The sequence below is a fragment of the Nycticebus coucang genome, chromosome 9 (assembly GCF_027406575.1).
Source record: "Nycticebus coucang isolate mNycCou1 chromosome 9, mNycCou1.pri, whole genome shotgun sequence".
In the NCBI taxonomy this organism is placed as follows: Eukaryota; Metazoa; Chordata; class Mammalia; order Primates; family Lorisidae; genus Nycticebus; species Nycticebus coucang.
This window is the reverse complement of record NC_069788.1, coordinates 128,752,668-128,772,799: the sequence shown is the minus strand read 5'-3', so window position 1 is coordinate 128,772,799 and position 20,132 is coordinate 128,752,668. Positions and strand designations below refer to the sequence as shown.

The window sequence follows — 20,132 nt, the reverse complement described above, 5'->3', positions numbered from 1 at the left end:
GACTGTGGATGGTTCGAACTGAGGAGTGGAGACTTGAGCTGACACTGGGAACAAGGAGGAAGCTGTGCCCCCAGGAAGGAGGGGTGCACAGCTGTCCTCTGAGAGCCGGGCGCAGCCACAGGCAGCAGGAGGGGAAGGCTGGACGTGGCCCAGGCGTAAATAGTGGTAAGGGGATGGTTGGGGACTGTACTTCGTGGAGGGGAGGGAAGCAGAAAACAAAGACATACAATGAGGAGGAAAGACCAATGCTGGTGACGACCAGAGAGGCAGAGACATGCAGAATTATCAGGAGAGGCCGGGTCAACCGACACCCTGCCTGGCCAGATTCTGCCTCAGTAGACTGGCTTTCTTTCTTGTATTTATTTGAAGCACATTCTACTTGTACTGCAAGCCCTTTTGGCAAGCTTTTGAAATCCTTTCCCTCAAGGAGGAATTTTGCTGGACACAATTGCACAGGAAACAAGTCTTGTGGAATTTTAAACATACGACCTTGTCGATAGGGGCTTAAGGCAGGAGGACTTAGGAGGCTTTGCGCACAGCTCCTCACTCAGGCCTGGCAACACCGGATTCAGGCACAGTGCCACCTGGTGCAGGGAGGGGGCAGCGGGAGCTCTGACCACCCCAACTCCTGGGCCAGACCCTCTGTGTGGACCCTGCACAGGGAGGGAGAAGGTTGGGCGGAGGAGGGAGGACACGCCACAGGGTGAGTCTCAGGTTAGGGACTCCTACACCAGTCACACACGGAGCGGCCTAAGACGACTCCAGAACAGTCACTAACTATTTTGATAATTACATCAGAGTTTCAAAGAACAATCTGGAGAATTTTTCCCTGCTGGGTGTGATTTTACCCAGGACATTCTCGGTATAGACATCACACAGAGGTGCAGATCCACCTGGGGGTGACCCCCACCCCCCTGTTCTGTGTCTGAGACCCTCAAGGACATCAGCGTGAACCATGAAAAAGGCACACAGGGCAGACAGACAGGCCCCGCCCAGAGCAGCTGTGCTAGCGCAAAGTGCCCTTTTCCTCCACCCGTGGAGCTAAGAGGCCACGTCTGAGACATGGCCTTGAGTAAAGCTGGGAGTCACGGCCACCGGCACCCACATCAGGCTTAAGTGGACCTCTGGACCCAAATCACTCAAAATGATTCCAGCCCCAGGACGATGAGACAGAAGCAGGGAAGAGTCCAGAGCATTCTGAGACTATGACCACAAAGCACAGAAACAGTGAGGCTCAGACCAAGGGGCAGGAGCAGAGATAGGTTGACAGTCTTGGAATATGTGCTAGTTCAACAATATTGTCATTTGGGGGGCAAGTGAACACAGCTGCTCAGGAGCATGTGATGTGGTCAGACGGCCTGCACAGAAATGCCATGGACATAGCCCGTGGGGGGACCAGGCCACCACGTTACACTGGCTGCTGGGCCACGGTTGATAGAAACTCCATGAGAATACCACAAAGTGCGTGTTGACTGCTGGAAACCCCCTACTGGCTGCCATCTCCTGCACAGAGTGGGCTGTGCAGCACACAGAGCCCCCGCTCAGCCCGCCTTACGACACATGCACACACGTGGATGTACATGACAGGCTGGGGGTGTACTGGTGGCTTTTGTGGTTGTGGGAACAGTGAGCTGAGACCAAGACCCAACTGTACAAAGAGGTTCGCCCTCAACCAGTAGTGTGGTATATGCTTTCAGGGCGCTGGTCAGCGTCTCTAAATTCCTGTGAAACATAGATTTTCTCCTAACCCCAGATTCATGTGGTTAGTTACTAAGGCATAATGACGCAATTGTAGCTTCAGGAGCAAAATCAGACAAACTCATGACCTGACTTCTTACTCACTGTTTTGGGGAACAGTGAAAGAATAGAGCCATGAAGATCCCGATAGAGCCGCGGGGAAGCTTGGGTCAGCCTCCTCAATTCAGAGAGAAGGGGATTGTTTACCAGCAACAACTGGGTTTTCTCAACATCCCACCCTCGGCTGAAGCCAGCTGTCCCTGGTGCTCTGAGACCGGCCTGGAGCTCACCTGTTCCAACATGTCCTTGGGCAGATCTTCTTGTTCATCCATTGTTAGAATTGCCCGTTTGATTTCATCATTGGATAATTTCAACCTGTAGAAAGAATATTTTATTTTGTGCTTAACAATATTGGTGGGACTATTAAAATTTAATGCATAATAATTCATTTTGCTACTTCATGTACTTTGCTGATTTTTCATCTACTTTTTTCCTCAAAATCTCTCAGTGAAACCTTATTTCCTGACAATTCTGCACCTAGAAATAGGATTTTGAAACTGCTTTAATATTCTTTTGGGGCTTCATAACACTCTGCTAACACAGAGAACAGGGCTGCTGTGTTCCATGGTTTAGTTTCCTTAAGCAAGACATTGGGAGATCAGAAATAGGGGAAACACCCAAACATGCTGCTTTCTTTTATATACAGTATTCATGAACTGCAGGTGAGAGGCCCTGTTTACACGTCAGGCAAGTTTAAAGTTTACTATGAGAGAAAACAAAAAAAAAAAAGGATTTTCAGAAGGTTAGAAACTAGATGTCAGTGTTTAAAAGCTGGACAACAGTTAATATAAGCACTTCATAGTTGAGAGGTTTTTCCACATACATTATTTAATTCTCAAAATAACTACAATGGCTGTTTTTAAAAAACAAATTGAGAAATTGAGGCTCTCCAAGATCAAACACAGGAAATGGACAGCCACAAGCCGAAGGCCTGATGACCAATCCCAAACTCTTTTTATAAATTTTGCTTATTGGGTTAATATTTCATAGGGAAGGATTTAAGCTAAAGCACAAATCTGTTTTTCTGTCTACTGAATTTCTATTAACTGAAATAATTTACTAATTTTATCAAAACTTTGTATCTTAAGGCAAAACAACAAAGTGTTGACTGTAAAACATGTTCTATTTGTAAGCATTAGATCCACCATCGTTTTTAAAATCTTACTTCTGTACAACCTACCACTAGTGTTACATGTTCACATCACTTGATCTTTTATTTATTTATTTTTCCTTTTTTTTTTTTTTAATTGTTGGGGATTCACCCAGGGTACAAGAAACCAGGTTTCACTGACTGCATTTGTTAGGTAAAGTCCCTCTTCCTTGATCTGTTCTTTTAGTCTGTGCTCTTCAGGAAGAATCATACTTAGGGCTGGAAGATAAAGACACGAATACAAATACAGAGAACATGTGCGCGATGGCGCGCGCAACGGGCAGGAGTGCTGGTGTCAGACAAGGGGGGCCCCAGTCCTGGCTCTGACGTTTCTTGGTCAGCGTGACTGTAGAAAAGTTTTTTATTAAGCCTCAGTTTCCTCAACTGTATTATGGAAACAATAACAAGTACATCTCCCAAAATGGATTTTTCTGTGTTTGTGTGTGCATGCGTGAGGACTGAGCACATTAATGCCCCTGAAGTGCTTGGAACAGCTCCTGCCACAAAGAGGCCTGGATAAACCACGTACACCCACTCTTGGACTTGCCACCAAGAGATCATTATTCTTACTGTGGCTGGTTACTGTGAGCCCTTCCCGAAGCTCTCTCACAGCCGTCACTCCACCAGGGCTTCCTTTCTGTATATGAGCCCCCCAAAGGCCTGGAGTATTAAAAAGGAACTGGGAGATGTGGTTCTTATTTCTAAGGGGATCGGCACCGTTGGGAGAATCTGAGGATCAGCTGAAACACAATGCAGAGGTGAGTGCCGTGCACACTTCCCTGGTCTCACGGGAGTGCGAGGGTGCGTGGGCTCCCGGGCCGGGGAGCCAGGTGAGACACACCCTGCTGTGGACACTGCAGGCTTGTCTAGTACCTGGATTTTAGACACGATTTTGTGAAAACTTTCCACCCTGCTATTTAAAAAGTTTGTTTCATGTGCCAGTGAGAAAGAGAAGGAATAAATCTGGGAATCCTGTCCCATGAATACCGTGCTCTTCTATTTCAAGGCCTCAAATCCAAAGACGGCGTTCTAGGCCAAGTGCCACATTGTCCGGGCTAACAAACGTTAATACGCTCCACCCTGTCACCTCATTGGAACTGTGGTGCCAGCATAACCCCCACGCCATGGCAGCAACCTTGGTCCTGGCAGACCTCTCCAGAGGTTTTAGTCATTCTTGGGATACTCACTGCCTGATGATCATATAAACATGGTCATTCACCAGAAGGATGCGAGAGGAAGTCCCCACACTTAAATGAACAGTTCAGCTACGCTGGCATGGATAAAGTATACAGCAGGAGAAAACCATAGCACGGCATCAAAAACCCTATCACTGCATGGGCCCTCGGTAGCCCAAGATTCCAGGACACTGAAAGGCTGTTGAACCAATTTAAGTGCAAACCCCACGGTGTGGTGGACAAGGCCAACGGACAGTAGCATGGGGGAAGGGTGAAGCTGCCGCTGATGCAAACCAACTGCCTGTGAACACATCTATGGTTATCACGAGAAGGGTAAGAAAAAAATAAATTAGTTTTGAGTCTTTTTTGCATCATGCTGAAGAAACCATTTTATGGTGTCATTCCATTGAGTCCTTCTGTTTTGCATTTAAAAGAAAAGGAGTTGAAAATCAGAGTGAGAACAACACTTGAAGTATCGGATTTGCATTTCGTTAGCTCCCCATATGGACGGCAGAACTTCTTGCTTTTGAAATTGTATATATTTATGCTCCTCAACCCCCAGAGGCTGTCTGGACTACACACTAGCTCTAATTCATAACAATTTTGGTTTCTCTTAATGTGGTCCACAAAGAGACTTGAGATTTTAATGGATAGTACTGAGGAACGTCTACCTGTCAACCTGACGTGTGCATGCAGCCTGCGGGATCAGACAAAGAAACCCTACCTTGGGGAAAGAGACGGGTCCCCGCCCTCTGCTCTTGGGGAGAGTTCTGTAGGTTGCACAGTTCTTAGTATCATCTGTCACCCACAGAATGAGTCTCTAATCTCTGTAATTTAAGGACCCTACTGATTCTAGCCCTTTAACTGCTTTTAAAGCTTGGCAGTGTTCTGGTGAGCTGCAGGGTGGCAACGTTGGAATCATCCAGTCCAAGTTTCTTTACAAGCCGGGAAGCAAACCAGCCATCTTAAAACAGAATTGAACTCTACCTTGCTCTGCTCAAGTATTTCAAAAATTTGCCAAGAGAACTGGAACATCCAGATGTAATTAAAATAAGTTAGGGATGGATGGCTACATCAGCCTCAGCTCTTGCTTCAGTGAATTTAAGCCAAATCCTCCTACTTTAAAGTAGCTTTTTGTGGTTTGCTACACCCTGGCTGCCATGTTACATGAGCACCTGGAAGAAAAGGATGGCAGGACGCGGCACACAACTGGGTTTCGGGTGGGCTCATTTGCAATATACTGTTTCCAAGTTTCTTTTCTCTTCTTTTCTGGAGGGGAGAAGTCTGTTTTAGGAAACACAATAGTGGATTTTAAATTGCTACCCCACCCATATACATACAGCTGGAAGGACAAATTCTCACCTCAGGTTCATCACGGTCATTTTGTGCTTTTCCCGAGTTTGTTAACAGGCAAGGTCCTGAGCCCTGGAGCTCCCCATCCACTCACAGCAGCTCCCTCAGACATGAGGCGAGCAGCCCTCCTCCCTGCCTGGCCTCTTCCAACTACCCCGTGGACTCCAGGCAAAACTATGGTAAGTGCCCCAACCCGAGGGTCCTCTAACATTTGAAGGAAGTGAGAAAGAGCTCTGTGGCATAACCAATTCTGTGGACACAAGTGCTTACTGAAATGCGGCCCATGGAACATACCACAGGCTTTATCATGGTGGACTTTGCTACAGTGACCACATTGCTGGTAAATAAATCCCCAGTCAGCAAGATAAGAAACAGAGAGGTTTGCCAACCTTTAGGAATGAAGTAAGCAACAGAGACTAAGTGTGGAAATTCTGACATCATCTTTGAAACATTCCTACATGTCCTTCGGCAGAAAACCAGGCTCCAAGTGCTACTGAGGGTTTCCTCTTCTCCCTCAACTGGGCTCGCCTGGACCACGGAGAGACACTCCTCTCTGATGGCGGAAGGTCCAGATTTTGACCCTTGGCAACCTGTCCTGCAAACCCCTAAGAGACCAAACTTCAAACCTTATTTTAAAAAGCCACACATTGTTTTTCCCCCTCATGAACTGCCCAGACTCCTGATCCTGTGTGCAAATAAACAGGCCATTAACTGAGCAGCCGGCACCCCCAGGCGCCCTGCCAGGGGCTTCACACAAGCCCCCCCGCAGGGCTACTACTTCCAGGATCTCCGCTTTTCAGATGAGGAGTTCTGACTTAATGCTGGGCTGACGCATGCCCTTATAAAGGCACAGCCAGCACAGCTAGTGTGGATGCACCCCAGGCTGTCCCACTTGGTGTCACTCCACGCAGCCAGGAGTCCCTAGTCTGAGCACTGGGCCTCCTCAGCAGCTCTGCTTAGACACCTCTGGTGTCTTTGTTGCTGCTGCTGCACCCTTGACGAGACCCCCTCGCCCCGTGATGCACACCACAGCTCTGGCCTCTGAGGCCCCTGCCAGCCCCCGATCATTCACAAGTCTTTTCACAGACGTCGGTTTTCTTCTCCAATTATCCATGAGCTTTCAAAAGCAGCAACACCATCTTAAGTTTACCAAAACCTTTTCTTTCTTTTTTTGAGACAGGGTCTTGCAACGAAAATAATTTTATGGTTGGGGGTCATCACAACATAAGGAACTGTATTAAAGGGTCGTGACATTAGGACAGTTAAGATAGAGTATTTCACTCTTCTCATTTTAGGTCATTTTGTAATTATTTTAAGTTTTAGTATGCCCTATGGCACCCAGCCCAGTGCCAGGTAAATTAGTGCTCCAAAGTGGTGACTGTCTATGGAGAGGACCGAGTGCGCTTTCTCTCCTCTAAGCCCGACCTCCTTTGGTGTACACTGATGAGTTGATAATGAAGAAGAGAGAATTAAAGGTAAACTGCCAACTGGTTAAAAACTAAATAAAATACAAATTCAAATTGAATCTGCTTAGTTTCTCTCATTTTTGCCACAATACATTTAAAATGTCAACCTGTGGGTTCCTGATTAAAGAGTAAAGTGAGAAGATTTTAAAACCTGATCAATACAGTCCAGATAAGGTCAACTGGGGGTCAGAATTACTCCATCACACATGATGCGCTGGATAATTGTGCTTATTGTAAAACATTTATTCATTAAATTGGATTTTAATAAATAATCTAACAGGGATGAGGCCACTTCTTAAGCTGCCTTTTAAAGAGAGTTTAAAGTTCTAAGTCACCTTATGCTCTGATACTTTTGAAGGAACAAAGGAATTACATCCCACAAATGTGTAATAATTCAATAATGGTGTGGGAAATTTGCAGATAGAGTTGTAACCTTCTCCATAACTAGTGTAATCACCTTGGTTGGCATTTAGTGCTGAGTCATGTGTCTGCGAGGAGCCAGGTCATAGTTTTACTCAGCGAGCATCTCAGCCCTGCAGAGATTCAGCGAGAGCGCTCCCTCTGCCAGGGGGTCGTAACTTGTCCATACTGACTGCACGCACACAAAATACGGGGAGAAAACCTCAGATTAAAAAAAACCACAACTTTCCTCAAATGCTCATTTAATTTTGCTATTAAGGGTATTACTAGGCTTTTTTCCTACACATATATACCTATGACACGGTTTAATTTACAAATTAGGCACCGTGAGAGATGGGGACATGTGTCACAGCACACTGTGATGAGACGGGCGTGAACGCAGGGTCTCTCTCAGAATACCTTACTGTACTAGACCATGGGTAACTGAGACCTCGGAAAGCAAAGCCACAGACACGGGGGCCTGCTGTAGAAGAGAAACGAGTAGACCTTGAAATTATTTTCGACAGTATCTTCCTAAAGCAGACAGAGATTATATCTAACCTGCGCACAGTTAGTGGAGCCAACGTCAGAATAAACACAGGGTTTGGCCATTCGCAAAGCTTTCAGCCAGAAGCAGAAATGAAATGCAAACAGGATGGTTCATATTACCTTACCAGTTGCATTAAAATTCAGGGATCTCACTAAGGTTTCAATTTCTCTTTCACTAAAAAAAAACATTTGCTCCCTAAAGTAATATATATCTGGCTAACAATCAAGATTCCTTGATGAAAAGGAAGCAGCAGTTCTGAGGTAAAAGACATTTGTTCTGAGACCATCTAAATAAAAGGCATTACCACCCTCCCTCTTCCCACGCCCTGAAGGAGAAGTCACCTTACACCAGGCCCGATGTGTACACCACATTCCTTCCAGAATGCAACTTGTCTTTAAAGCCACAACACTCAATGCTCTTTAGTCTTCATTCACCCCTTAAGCAATAGGTGTCTTTGCCTAACATGAAAGTCCCCCCTAGAGAAAAGAAGATGCAGAGCACGGAAAAGCTATTTGAAATGCCTAGAATGACCCACAGTGAGGCCTGAAGCCGCAATCCGATTCCGGCTTCCAAATTGCCTTTCTTCTTTTCAAGTTCCAAGGGTTCACTAATTATGAGAAAAATTTCTGAACGGGGCTGAACTGGATAATTTAGCACTTCATGGAGATTTGAGATTTATATATCCTTTTAGCCATAAAAATGCTCAATAAGAGCATGAAATCATATAACCTTGAAATATAAAAAGGTGGCATGAGAAAGCAAAGTAAAACCAAGAGCTTTCATCTCGGTCCTGACTCTGTGACAGCGCTGCTCAACAACCAACATATCTCTAAGGCCAAGCAATGTAAATAAAAGTCAAGTTCACTCTATAGGCCTTCTGAGAAGAACAGAGGAGTGACTTAGGATGTTCTGCCCGTGGAAATTAAACTCTGAGAAAGTATGTGTCCAGCTCTGATCTATTCCACCAGGGAAAGACAGGAAGCACCAAGTGTTCTTCTCATTATAACAGAAGAGAATCCAAAGAGCTGTACCTCAGCAGGGTACAATTAAAACAAAATTACAAATGTAGTTTTGAGCCACATGCTGGAAAAGGCTGGTCCTACTTGAAATGTCTATTCAACAATCAACATCAACAATACCGCGAGAGAAGAATGTTGCAGTTCTGAGCTCTGCGACCGTCGATCACCGAAAGCTCTTTGACTTTGTGTTTGGAACTCAGCGTGTCATCAATGGCATCTGCTTCTTTCTGTAAAGAGCACAAAAGACATTCATCAGAGTCCAGCCGTGACACTCAGACTGCAGAGACGCACTTTCCTGCACGTTGTCTGTTCACACACACATATACACGCATTCTAAACATACACACACAGGCGGAGCTGAGATGAGGAGGTGGCGAGTGTGCAGGCAGGTGGTGGAATTGAAACAAAGGCTACAGTCTAGTTGGCAATGAGAAAGAGGAAGGAAGGCTGACCACCCACGTTGGAAAAAGCATTATTTGGAAGAACAAAGTGCTTCTAAGTTGAAGATGCTAAGTGTGCATAATGACCGGTGAGTGGTGCCCTCCTTTGCCCCCCAAATTCCTACAGATTGCAGAGAGAAGAGCTGTCACCATGAATCAAGTTCAGCGGAGGCTTCCCATTGCCACTTCAGCCACTGGCAGGACTCACTCAGCCTAGAACCACGTGCATCCTGAGCACTCAAAAAAGCTAAACAATAAAACCTCCCAAACGTCTTCGGGTGCAGCAGAAAGCTCCCAAGAGCAGATGGTGCCTTTCGTTACCTCAGAGGGACCGCGGGGAGGGAATAGTCCCAGCATTGGTCTGGTTACCTGAATTAACAATAGAACTCTATTCGCATATTCTATCACTGTACAGAAATCTGTAAGCAATGATGGCCAGTTACAATGTGTGGTGGAACAGGCATAAAATAGTTCCACGTGAAATAATGTTTGAGTGAGGTGGGCATCAGAGGAATCGATTAATGATAGAAAGTTCAAGGTGAAAAGACAGACTAACTTGATAAACAGCAAGTTCGATTTTATTTGCAAAATCAATTGTTATAAAAAGTATATTACAGCATTTAAAAAATGTAAGGAAATCAAAGAGTTCTGGACCTATGTAACAGTTTAGGAAACAAAGGCCGCATGAGACGTACAGGGCAGGGGTCACCTGCCTCTTGCCGTGCTGAACTTTCAGGCCTACCTCGCTAGATACTCAGTTAAGAGTTGAAATCCAGTGTAAGGCACTGCATTACATCATCTAAGGAAAAAAACCCCAAATAAACAAACAAAACAAAACAATTGGATGCCCAAGAAATTTCAGGCTTACAGTGAGCCAAGGATTATTATATTAAGCAGAGTTTAGACAGGCAGCTCACTTACCTGCTTGGAGTTACTGTTCACAAAGAAATCCTACAGCCATGGCAGAGGCATGGAAAAGGCAAATCAGATACAGACAGTTCAGAAATCACAGCAACAAACGGGGCAGGTCAGAGGAAATTGGTGATGCAGGTGAAGAGATGACTTACGCCCCTAAGGTCATCAACAAGAGTTGATGAAGACGAGAAAGGCTGGCTGAAGATGCAGGAAAGGGCACAGCAGGAAGCATCTGGGGTGGAGGGGGATGAGGGCACTTGCCACACACCCAGTTCAGAAAAGCAGAGGGTTTAAAACACCCCAGAGAGACTCAAGGTGGGAAAGGAACAAATCCATCACACTCCCTGCGATGGCTTCTCCTGGAAGCAGAATCCCAACCCATCCATCCCATCAATTTGAGGAAACTATTCTCATTTGTTATGTACTACAGAAGAGTATGTGACTTTGGTGGAAATTATCTCCTGTCTTCTTGTGTCATAAGGAATTAAGAATTAAGACAAGACTAGTTGAATAACCCCAGTCAGTAATATTAAGCCTTAGTAGCCCTGTAAATTCCAAAGATTACCCGTGAGTGATACAGGTAGGTTAAGAGAGAAAAAAAAACAGAACACACAGCTAAGAAACAACCAAACGTTCATGTGGTGTGTGGTCATTGGTGGCCCTGGCCCAACTGCCTCCAGTCTACTCAAATACACCCGGTCAACAGCCTTTTCTGGAAATAGTCTTTAGGGAAGACTTGGAATGGAAAAGGGAAAGAGGAACAGGTAACTGACATGTTACAAGAAAGTCTGGTTGCATATTTTTGAGATGCTGGAATGAATAAAACTTCAGTGTGCAAAACACACCCCCAGCTTTGGGGCCAACAGCTTGCACAACCAACATTTGCTCAGCAGACTCCTTAAGGTCGCACTGGTCTCAGCAGCACTGCCAAAGCCAGTTTTATACATAGAGGCTGCTTCACTGAATTCTTCTAGCGGGAAATAGAATGTGTCCTGTCCTTGCTCTACCCAATGGGTTGCTTTTCTAGAATGGCATTTAAAAAATAAAACAATAACTAAAAAACTCTTCGTGTTCCTCTCACATCCAGTTTCCTTTTGCCCCTGTAATAACTGCTAATTTTTCTACTCCGAGGCTCCTTAGGATTCTTCCTATAAAACCGTTTCCTTTCAAGGGCAGAAAAGACCATAGTGAAATGAACTCCATGAGGTCATCTGAACTGGGTTTTGTTTTGTTTTTTCTCTTAAAGAGAAAGTTGCTAGTTAAATTTAGACCTTGCTTTCACTGCCTCGCCTTCAAAGATGAAATTTTATGAAGTTCTCAGACAACTCATTGTACATTTTAAGTTTCCAATGTCAGGAAATTAAGACTTGTGACCTCTAGTGTAGACAGCTATTAATTCAGGCAACTTTCATATCCTAGGTGTGGGGCTTGGGGCTCAGTCTGTCTGTAAAATGGGTTAACAATTGGCTTGCTATTGTAAGGCTGAAACCTGACAATGGGTGTAAAGCACTTTGTGCAGCACCTGACACATATCATCAGCTCAATCCTTGGAAACTATGATAAGATTGTTACAATAGAACCTCCATAGCTGACCACCTCCTGACGTTGCCCTAATTTTCACAGATGGGACATGCACCATGTTTACATATTTAGTACAGTAGGCCTAGTTCCTTATGTTGACCACCTCTGTCTGTTGACCAGTTTGTTACAGTTCCGGGGTGGGGGGGGAGGAGGGAGTGGTCAACTTAAGAGGTTCTACTATATTTTATCTTTCACGATGACAAGTCCATTCATTCTCCTCTTGCTTTGCTTTCAGCTGAGCTAGAGAATAGCTGGTCAAGAGTTCCCATTTGTAACCAGCAGTAGCAGTAAACACAGCAGTTAATAGGGAAGTAACATGTCTCAGCTTCCCTGAGGTGTAGATGAAGCAAGAGCTTGGTTAATTGTTTTTTTTTCTTTTTTCTTTGTAGAGACAGAGTCTCACTGTACCACCCTCGGGTAGAGTGCCGTGGCGTCACACGGCTCACAGCAACCTCCAGCTCTTGTGCTTGGGCTTATGTGATTCTCTTACCTCAGCCTCCCGAGCAGCTGGGACTACAGGCGCCCGCCACAACGCCTGGCTAGTTTTTTGTTGTTGCAGTTTGGCCGGGGCTGGGCCTGAACCCACCACCCTCGGCATATGGGGCCGGCGCCCTACTCACTGGAGCCATAGGCGCCACCCAAGCTTGGTTAATTGTTAACCTAAAGACTCTACTTCTTTAATCGATGCATTATAAATAAAATTTCAATGGAATTATGAATTCCATTGAATGGGGCATGTTAGAAATAACAATTCTTCTAGACCAATTTCGAGCAAGTTAACACTCTTTTTTGAAAGCTTAAATTAATTCACTCACAACTAAGAGGAAAATAACAAATAACTTCAAATTGTTTTGGGTCAAATACTACTATAGCATCACCTATATGTGGCTCCACCACTGTCTGATTTTTCCAGACAATTTTTGGTATAGGGCTTAGGGCTTGAAATAGAAATAAAGGTTGGAACTTGCATTTTCAGGAAGCAGGGCTGATGGATTACTATAGCTGGGGCTCCAGAGTTAAAGGCTGACTCAACACTTCATTGATAGGATAATCCTCACATGACTGATTCTTTATTTTCGTGAGGACGACATATCTTTGTAAACCTGATAAAAGGTAGGGGTCTTTCTCCAGAAAAATTCATGTACTATATTTACATAAAACCCTGCATTTGACTAACTTACCGGGGAGCCCAGTTACAGAACCTTGGCCCTAAGAAAGCCACGATTTACAATTCTCTCTTCTGTCTTCATGTGCCATGGCTAAGGACCATAATTATTGAAATAAATATCCTAAATCATCTGATTTTCAAGGTGAAAATTAGATGTACAGTATAATGAAAAATGTAAAAATAAAAAAGGAAAACTCTTTAGGGATTTATAAAAAATCAGGAGATGTCCCTGAATGTACTAAATGGAAGCCCCCAAACATCTCACATGTGACATTTTAGCAGGAAGGTTGGATTCTGGAGCCGGGGATAGCAGTTACCCTTTTCTCTCCAAATCAGAGCAGGGAGACTTTGAAAAATCACACAAAATACTGATATATAACTACCTTTAGTTCATTTCCCCTCTATTCAACTTCACGAATAGGGAGAAATTAATTTATAGCATCTCAGCACAAGCATTTCTCACAAAACTGAGATAAATATTATTTAATTATACCTGAACTGTGCTACTATGCGATGTGCTATGTTGTGTACTAAACTAAGCCTTTTGTGGCTGGCCTGGAATATCAGGTATAACATAGTTTCACTGAGAAAAAGAGGTCCTAAGAGCCAGGGAATTGACTTTCAAATGAACTTTTGGAATGTGAGCAGGGGAATAACTGCATTCTATTAAATTCTATTTTATGGGGCACATAAGTTTACATAATCGGCTCTGCACACCTTTGATATTTGCAGTGAAAAAAAATTCTGAATAGACGTGGTCTTGTTCTTAAAACTGGAGTTAAAGTCTGACTATTCACGATGAATAAAACTGTGGAGTAAGAGCAAAGTAAAACTGAAGATTATGCTACTTTGCGGTCACTAAATACACATGGAGCCATATTTTTATTACCTATAAAATAGGAATAATATCTGCCTCATAGCGTTGGGGGTGAGCATTAAATAAGAAAATGCGTATAAGGGCTCCTTGAGAACTAAATCTTAAAGAGACTGGGAACTGTGTACATTCATACTCAGCACCAGAAATACAACGCATACTTAATACCGATTATCATCTTTTAGTCTGTATTATGGTAATTTATACATTTTTCTCATCTCTGTGTTTGTACCATAAGTTACCTCACGGGCCTGTGTACAAGTTTAATAGATATTCATCCTTCATATATAAACCAGACCTATAAATGAATGATATAATACTTCTCAAATCAACTGGACATATTTTCTGTGTAAGTGTACAAACATACATGTACATGTATTTACAGATGAGTGTGTATGTGCAGGTATGTATGTACACTCTAAGCGTCATTCTCCAGTAATCACTAAACTGAACTGATCTGATATTGCTGATATTTTTTTTCTCTGTGTAGGCTGCCTACTGCATGAGTTTGGAAAGGGTTTCTCAACTCTGGAGGGAGGGAAGAGGGAAACATCATGAAAAGCATAGGTTCCCAGTATTCACTTGGGAGCAGGAAAGAAGAGCAGTTCAAGTGGATTATGCAAGGCACTATCAAGACGGAGGTGTAAAGGCAAGGTCTCTGATGCCTCCATTAGTGGTGACATGGCAGCCATCCCGTTTCCTGTCCTCTGTCCTCCATAATTCAGTGGGAATGTCCACATCTTTGGATTTGCTATCTCTCAACATTCTGTCAATTTGATAAAATGGCTCATATTACCCTCATTTAGAAAATATATTAATGTATAAAATTCCTATCTCAAATTTTTATACCCAAAGAAAAAAATACACTTGAATTACTTAAGTTGAGTAGGTATGCTGAAACTTTTCTCCAGAAGTGCTATCAAAAATATGGTCAGAACTGACTCTACTTGCCAGTCTGCTTAGGGGTGAGTACAGCCAGAATGTGCTGGCCTTTCCCAGCTGGGCTGCCGACTGACTGCTGCCACAGTGCCGCTTGCTAGGAGGCAGTTGCCCAAGTGCTAGGCTTTCTGCAACCCTGACTCCCACCATGCTTGAGAACTCTCCACAGATTTGTCCCAGAGCATTTTGGCAGCATCCTTCTGCACCTTCTGCTGAAAGCCAGTTAATTATGAGTCTTGTAAACTTAGGTCTTTCAACCACCTGCCTTTATAATAAATGCAGCTCACATGCTTGGACTTGAACAGCATCGTCTGGTGTAACCGATGCTCTCCTGCCCTTGATTTCCTTCTCTAAGCTCCCAACCCTTCCACTTAAGGCAACCGGCGTGAGCCAGCATTAGCAACTGACACTACAGTGGGAAAGCAATAGGATGTGTACCCGTCTCAGAAGACCATTATCTGAATTGCCAGGGAACTTGCTATAAAGGTCCCCCGATTCATGTGGAGGCCCAGAAGACACTGTCTTGGGACAGCAGGGAGAGAGGAAAGGCAGGTGGCGGCAGTGCAGGGTCAGGGCAGGGCACAGGCCATGGGGCCCCGCCTGCACCACTTGTTTGTCCTTGGAGAGACACGGCATCCTGCTCTCTATGGGACAATGTACAGACTTGCCTTCTTAGTCACGGGGGTGCCCCCGCTGAGGGCTCCTGTTTCACAGGCTTATGCCACCATGGCAGACAACCACATACATCTCTGTACTTCACTCAGCTAGCAAAAAAGGCACTTCGGCCAGTGACTCGTGCCTGCAATTCCAGCACTTTGGGAGGCTGAGGTGGGAAGACTGCTTTACCCCAGGAGATTGACACAAGCCTCAACAACATTGTGAGACCCTGTCTCTACAAAACAATCAACCGACCAAAATAAAACAAACAAAACCTAGCTAAGTGTGGTGCTGCACACCCATAGTCCCAGGTACTTGGGAGGCTGTGAGGGGAAGATTGCTTGACCCAGTGAGCTATGACTGTGCCACTGCACTCTAGCCTGGGGGATGGTGACAGAGAGAGCTTGTCTCAAAAAAGCCAAAAACAAGACAAAACATAAAAACAATAAACTCCTACAGAAAGACTTACTCTCCACACTTGCTCTCTTAAAGGAAAATGCTCTGGTGAAGGATGTATACCCCCTGCCCCCATTTCAGACACAGCAAAGCTTTCTCCCCACCCTCCTCCATGTTCCCTCTGGGTGCTCAGCTTTGCTTTCCTGAGATACTTTTCCTTGGGAACCAAGCCAAGTAGGCCGACTAGGAGCCTGCTGCTCGTTTGCAGACGCCCCACTCTGGTTAGGACTCATCCCAAGTGAAGGGCTTCTCAGGGAGGCCCAGCAAGCCCTGTGAGGGGCTCAGCGTCCACGAGCTCCTGTCTGAGGCGCCCTCTGCCCTATCATCGTCCCTCCCCTCTTGTCGCCCTCAAGAATCCTCCTTCTCACTCCCGCACTCAAGTTTTTTTCCCTTCCCAGGGACACAACTCTGCGCTTTCCTTGCTTTGATACTCTCCCCGTGCCACCATGCTGTCACCTCTTCTGGTGCAATCTTCAGAGGCTCTATCAAGACTCCCCCGTGAGGAGCGTGAGGTACCACACAGATTCGACCAGGCTGGCACAGGGATGCTCGATGCAGGGACAGCCAGCAAGCACGCAGCGCCTGCCCTCCGCGCTGTCATCGGACAGCCTTGCTCGGCCTTCCGCCGTCCTGTCTGTGCCCTGTCAGCTCCACACTTGCTCGGCCTTCACAACCTGACTGAGTCTGCTGTGCTTATCACACACAGCTAAAACTTCTCGAGGTTCCTTTGAGCTGCCAAATCATAGCTATTTACCAACCCCTGTACTTCCATCTCAGGGAACGTTCTGCCTCGGATGGTACCCATTTGTTATATATTTTTTTAAAGTTCAGGTAAACCAAAATGGCTTCAGAAACAAATGCTGAGACGTGACAATGTAAGTTTTCTAACTCTCCTACAGTTTTCTTCTGGTGACCCACTGTGACAAAACACAAGTGACAGTAACGTACAAAACTCTTTACAACAATGGAGACAAGATCTTGGACACATGCCAGGTTACGAACAAGGAGCCAAGTGCTTTCAACTGTTCACACGCAACTGAAAGGCACTGGGACACACAGTGGATGTGCACTCCAGGCGGCTCTGCAGAAACACACCTGGGCAGACCCAGCAGCCTGGAACTAACATGCTCGTGGGGTCACGGTCACGGGTGATGGGCCAGGAATCATGGATGACACGTGATTTTTTTTTTTGGTTAACTTTTTTGGCATCTGGAGGGTATATGGTGTTACCTGCTGTCTTTGGTAGGCAGAGAAAGTCCTTTCCAGGTCTTCAAGATCTAGAATTTTGAAGACTTTTGAATCATCGATTTCGGTCCATATGGTTCCTTCCAGTTTGTTCTAGAAACACCAAGTTAATAAGTGCTGTGGTATACCATTATACACAGAAAGAACAGGCATGGCCCTTCTTAAAAAGTGCTGCCATCCCAAATTGTTCAGTCTCCCAGATGCTCGAAGTGAGCTGGTTTCAAACAATGTGTCATTTATTTCAGAAGCTTTATGATTTAAATATCAGAGGTGGTGAGAACTCTCCTGGGCACTAGAAAGTGAAATCATTCAGTAGGCAGGACTGTCTTTCCCTTCACACAGAGCAAATGGCTTACCTCGGACAACTTGGCCCAGTTGAAGGATTTCAGGGCATTTGTGGGCTGAGGAATGTTTTTCTTCTTGAGTGCCAGACCCAGTGGAGCCCCAGGTGGTGGCATGAGTCCTCCCAAAGGAGGTGGCCCTGGGGGGGGAGGGGGGCCACCTGGGGGCAGGGGTGGTGGAGGGGGAGGAAGCAGCCCACCTGGGAGAGGAGGGGGTGGTGGGGGAGGAAGGAGAGACCCAGGGATGGAGGAAGGAAAGGGCCCCCCTGGGGCTCCAGGTGAGGGTCCCCCTGGGACTGAAGCACAGATGGCCCTCTGAAAAGGTAAGAACAGGAAAGAAAACGTCAATGGCAGAAGGAAATTCACTGGTGATTTTGAGTCTGTAATTGTGCCTAAAAAGTCTATTATGGAGACATTCACGTTTCTGAGAACTGGGGCTAAAGGACTGGGGAGTCAAATGGACCTTTCAGGGCCATCGTGGCCTCTGCTGAGTCATGCTTTTGTATCTGACACTCCAGGGCTTGTCTGCCAAGCAACTCACATTCCTCTTATTTCTTGCACCATTGTACAGTTGGTGTCCATGAAATCAGTTTTAAAAAACCGATTCAATTCCTTTGCTCTTAGTGATAGATTTGTGCAGGATTTAGAAACCCACAGCCCAAACCTTGGCTGCTTAACCTGCCTGCTGGCAGAGGGCGCGGGTGCCCTAACTGCTGTGATCAAGCACGACCGTCAGATTTTGTCCCCCCAGGCAGAAGTTGCCTGCTCCAGGGCCAGGGGCTTGCGGCCTGGGGCTGGGTCTGGCCGGCCGGGCAGCACACCCACCCGGCTGAGCTCCTGCAGCTGAGCCGCCAGCTCTGCCACCTGCTGCTTGGCGTGCTTGTGCTCAGCACTCTCCTTCTCCAGCTTCTCCTTCATCTTGTTCAGCGTCTGCACCATCTCCTCCTTCTCCTGCGTCTTGGCGTCGCACTCCCGCTCCTTCTTCTCCAGCTTCTGCTGCAGCTCACTGTGCTCTGCACAAGAAAACAATGGCGCCTGAACGAGGGGCTCTTCAGAGCTGAAGCCATTTCTCTAAAAAGAAAACGGCCGAGGATGACAGCAGGTACCACGGGGCTCTTCATTAGGTAAATGTTATTCCCCTCCCCTCAAAGGAGCCTCTCTTCGAGAGCTAAGTGGTGTTTCTGCTTGGAGGGGGCTTTGGATCAACAACTCTATTAGCTTCATTTGTGAGAGACTGAAGCAGAGACCCCATAGCCGCAGCCCCGAACATGAAACCAAGGTTTGAGCCCACACTTGTGAAGACAAATGGTGCCTACTGGGGAGTTAATCCAGAACTTGTCATTAAGATGGCCCTAAGGAATGACACTAAGGAAAATGAATATTAAGGTCTTCTCACAGAGTAGAAGGAGACCAAGAGAAGTCCAGATTTGGGGCGCTGGAGGGAGGACCTCCCTGGGGGGAGCTGCTGCAGACCGGGGTTTGTCCCATCTCCCCCACCCCCGCCTCCCCAAGGCTACTTTTATGTTTCTGGCCAACCATTAGTAAGACATGGGAAACGAAGGCCATCATCTGGGGAGGAAAGGTCTTGAGGGCAGTCATGTGGGTTGAGCATGAGGGTCACAGGAAAGGAAAATGTCAGCTCTCCACGACAGCTTGCCAACGTCCCCCGCCCTGCTGCAGGGTCATGCGGCTCACACCGTCGGTGACTAATAGCTTGCTGACAGGCATGAGCAGATTTGGACAAGAGAACTAATGAAGTTTAGGCTGCAGATTTTTATTTCAAAGATGTGGCCTCAATTCTGATTCTTTTTATGTCAATAAATCCGCTAGAGATATAATCCATGGGGGCAGAGCTGTGTGGAGCTGGTCTCTATTTCTAAATTTGATAACACATGTAAATTCTTTTTAACACATTTAAATTCTTGTTTTCTGTGTCTCTCACCTTCTCTCTCCTGGGTGCCTAAAAATCAGACTTTGCAGAGAAGCATTCAAGCCACTAAAATCCTCGGATTTTACCAGCCTTGGAATTAGGAGAAGCATCAACCCACCTTTACTACTCTGTGGTCACTTGCCTGGTTTTTTCAAATCTGCATCCAAAGATGACCTCCCCCTGCCATTCTCCTTCTTTCGCCTCCTCAGCATTCCTCTTTGACGAACACATGACTAGGAACTCACCTTCCTCTCACAGGTCGTCAGCCTTTGACAAATCTGGCTGTGCCAGAGTCCCCTGAGAAGTTTTAGCATCTCAGGATCCCACAGACTCTATTCTAAAGGGTCTACTCTGTAGCTCAGGGGCAGGACTTAGGAATCTGTGTTTTCAAATGCTCCTCAGATGGCACTGACATGATGCCAGGGTTGGAAAGCTCCAGCCTAAAGGGCTCTCTCCACAAATGACATCCATTCACCACCTGTTGCTCAGCTTTCACTGAGCACCTTCTGAGTGTGCTGCCCTTAAGCAGAGCCTCCTTGAGTAGCCTCCATCTGCTTACATGTGCCCTACTCGGCACAGCTTCGCTGGCTGAGGCTTCCAGATAAAAATTAATTTTATCCGCATTCTTTCCTCTTGTATACTTTACTCATGGCTTCCCTTCAAACCATTCTACTGGC

General features: G+C 45.8%; 1 protein-coding gene across 5 annotated transcripts in view; it reads right to left on the bottom strand.

Annotated features, from left to right (window-relative positions):
- Window positions 1-20,132, bottom strand: part of DAAM1 (dishevelled associated activator of morphogenesis 1) — a 193,465-nt gene that overhangs the window by 21,326 nt on the left and 152,007 nt on the right. For 3 of the 5 annotated variants that reach the window (XM_053601645.1, XM_053601646.1, XM_053601643.1), the window contains exons 13-18: window positions 18,351-18,538; window positions 17,541-17,840; window positions 17,170-17,277; window positions 10,271-10,300; window positions 9,030-9,136; window positions 2,028-2,112 (exon numbers count right to left, since the gene is read on the bottom strand). In XM_053601645.1, the coding sequence (XP_053457620.1) occupies window positions 2,028-2,112; window positions 9,030-9,136; window positions 10,271-10,300; window positions 17,170-17,277; window positions 17,541-17,840; window positions 18,351-18,538 (818 nt within the window). The remainder of the gene's footprint in view (window positions 1-2,027; window positions 2,113-9,029; window positions 9,137-10,270; window positions 10,301-17,169; window positions 17,278-17,540; window positions 17,841-18,350; window positions 18,539-20,132) is intronic. The other 2 variants (XM_053601647.1, XM_053601644.1) reach the window with 1 other exon arrangement.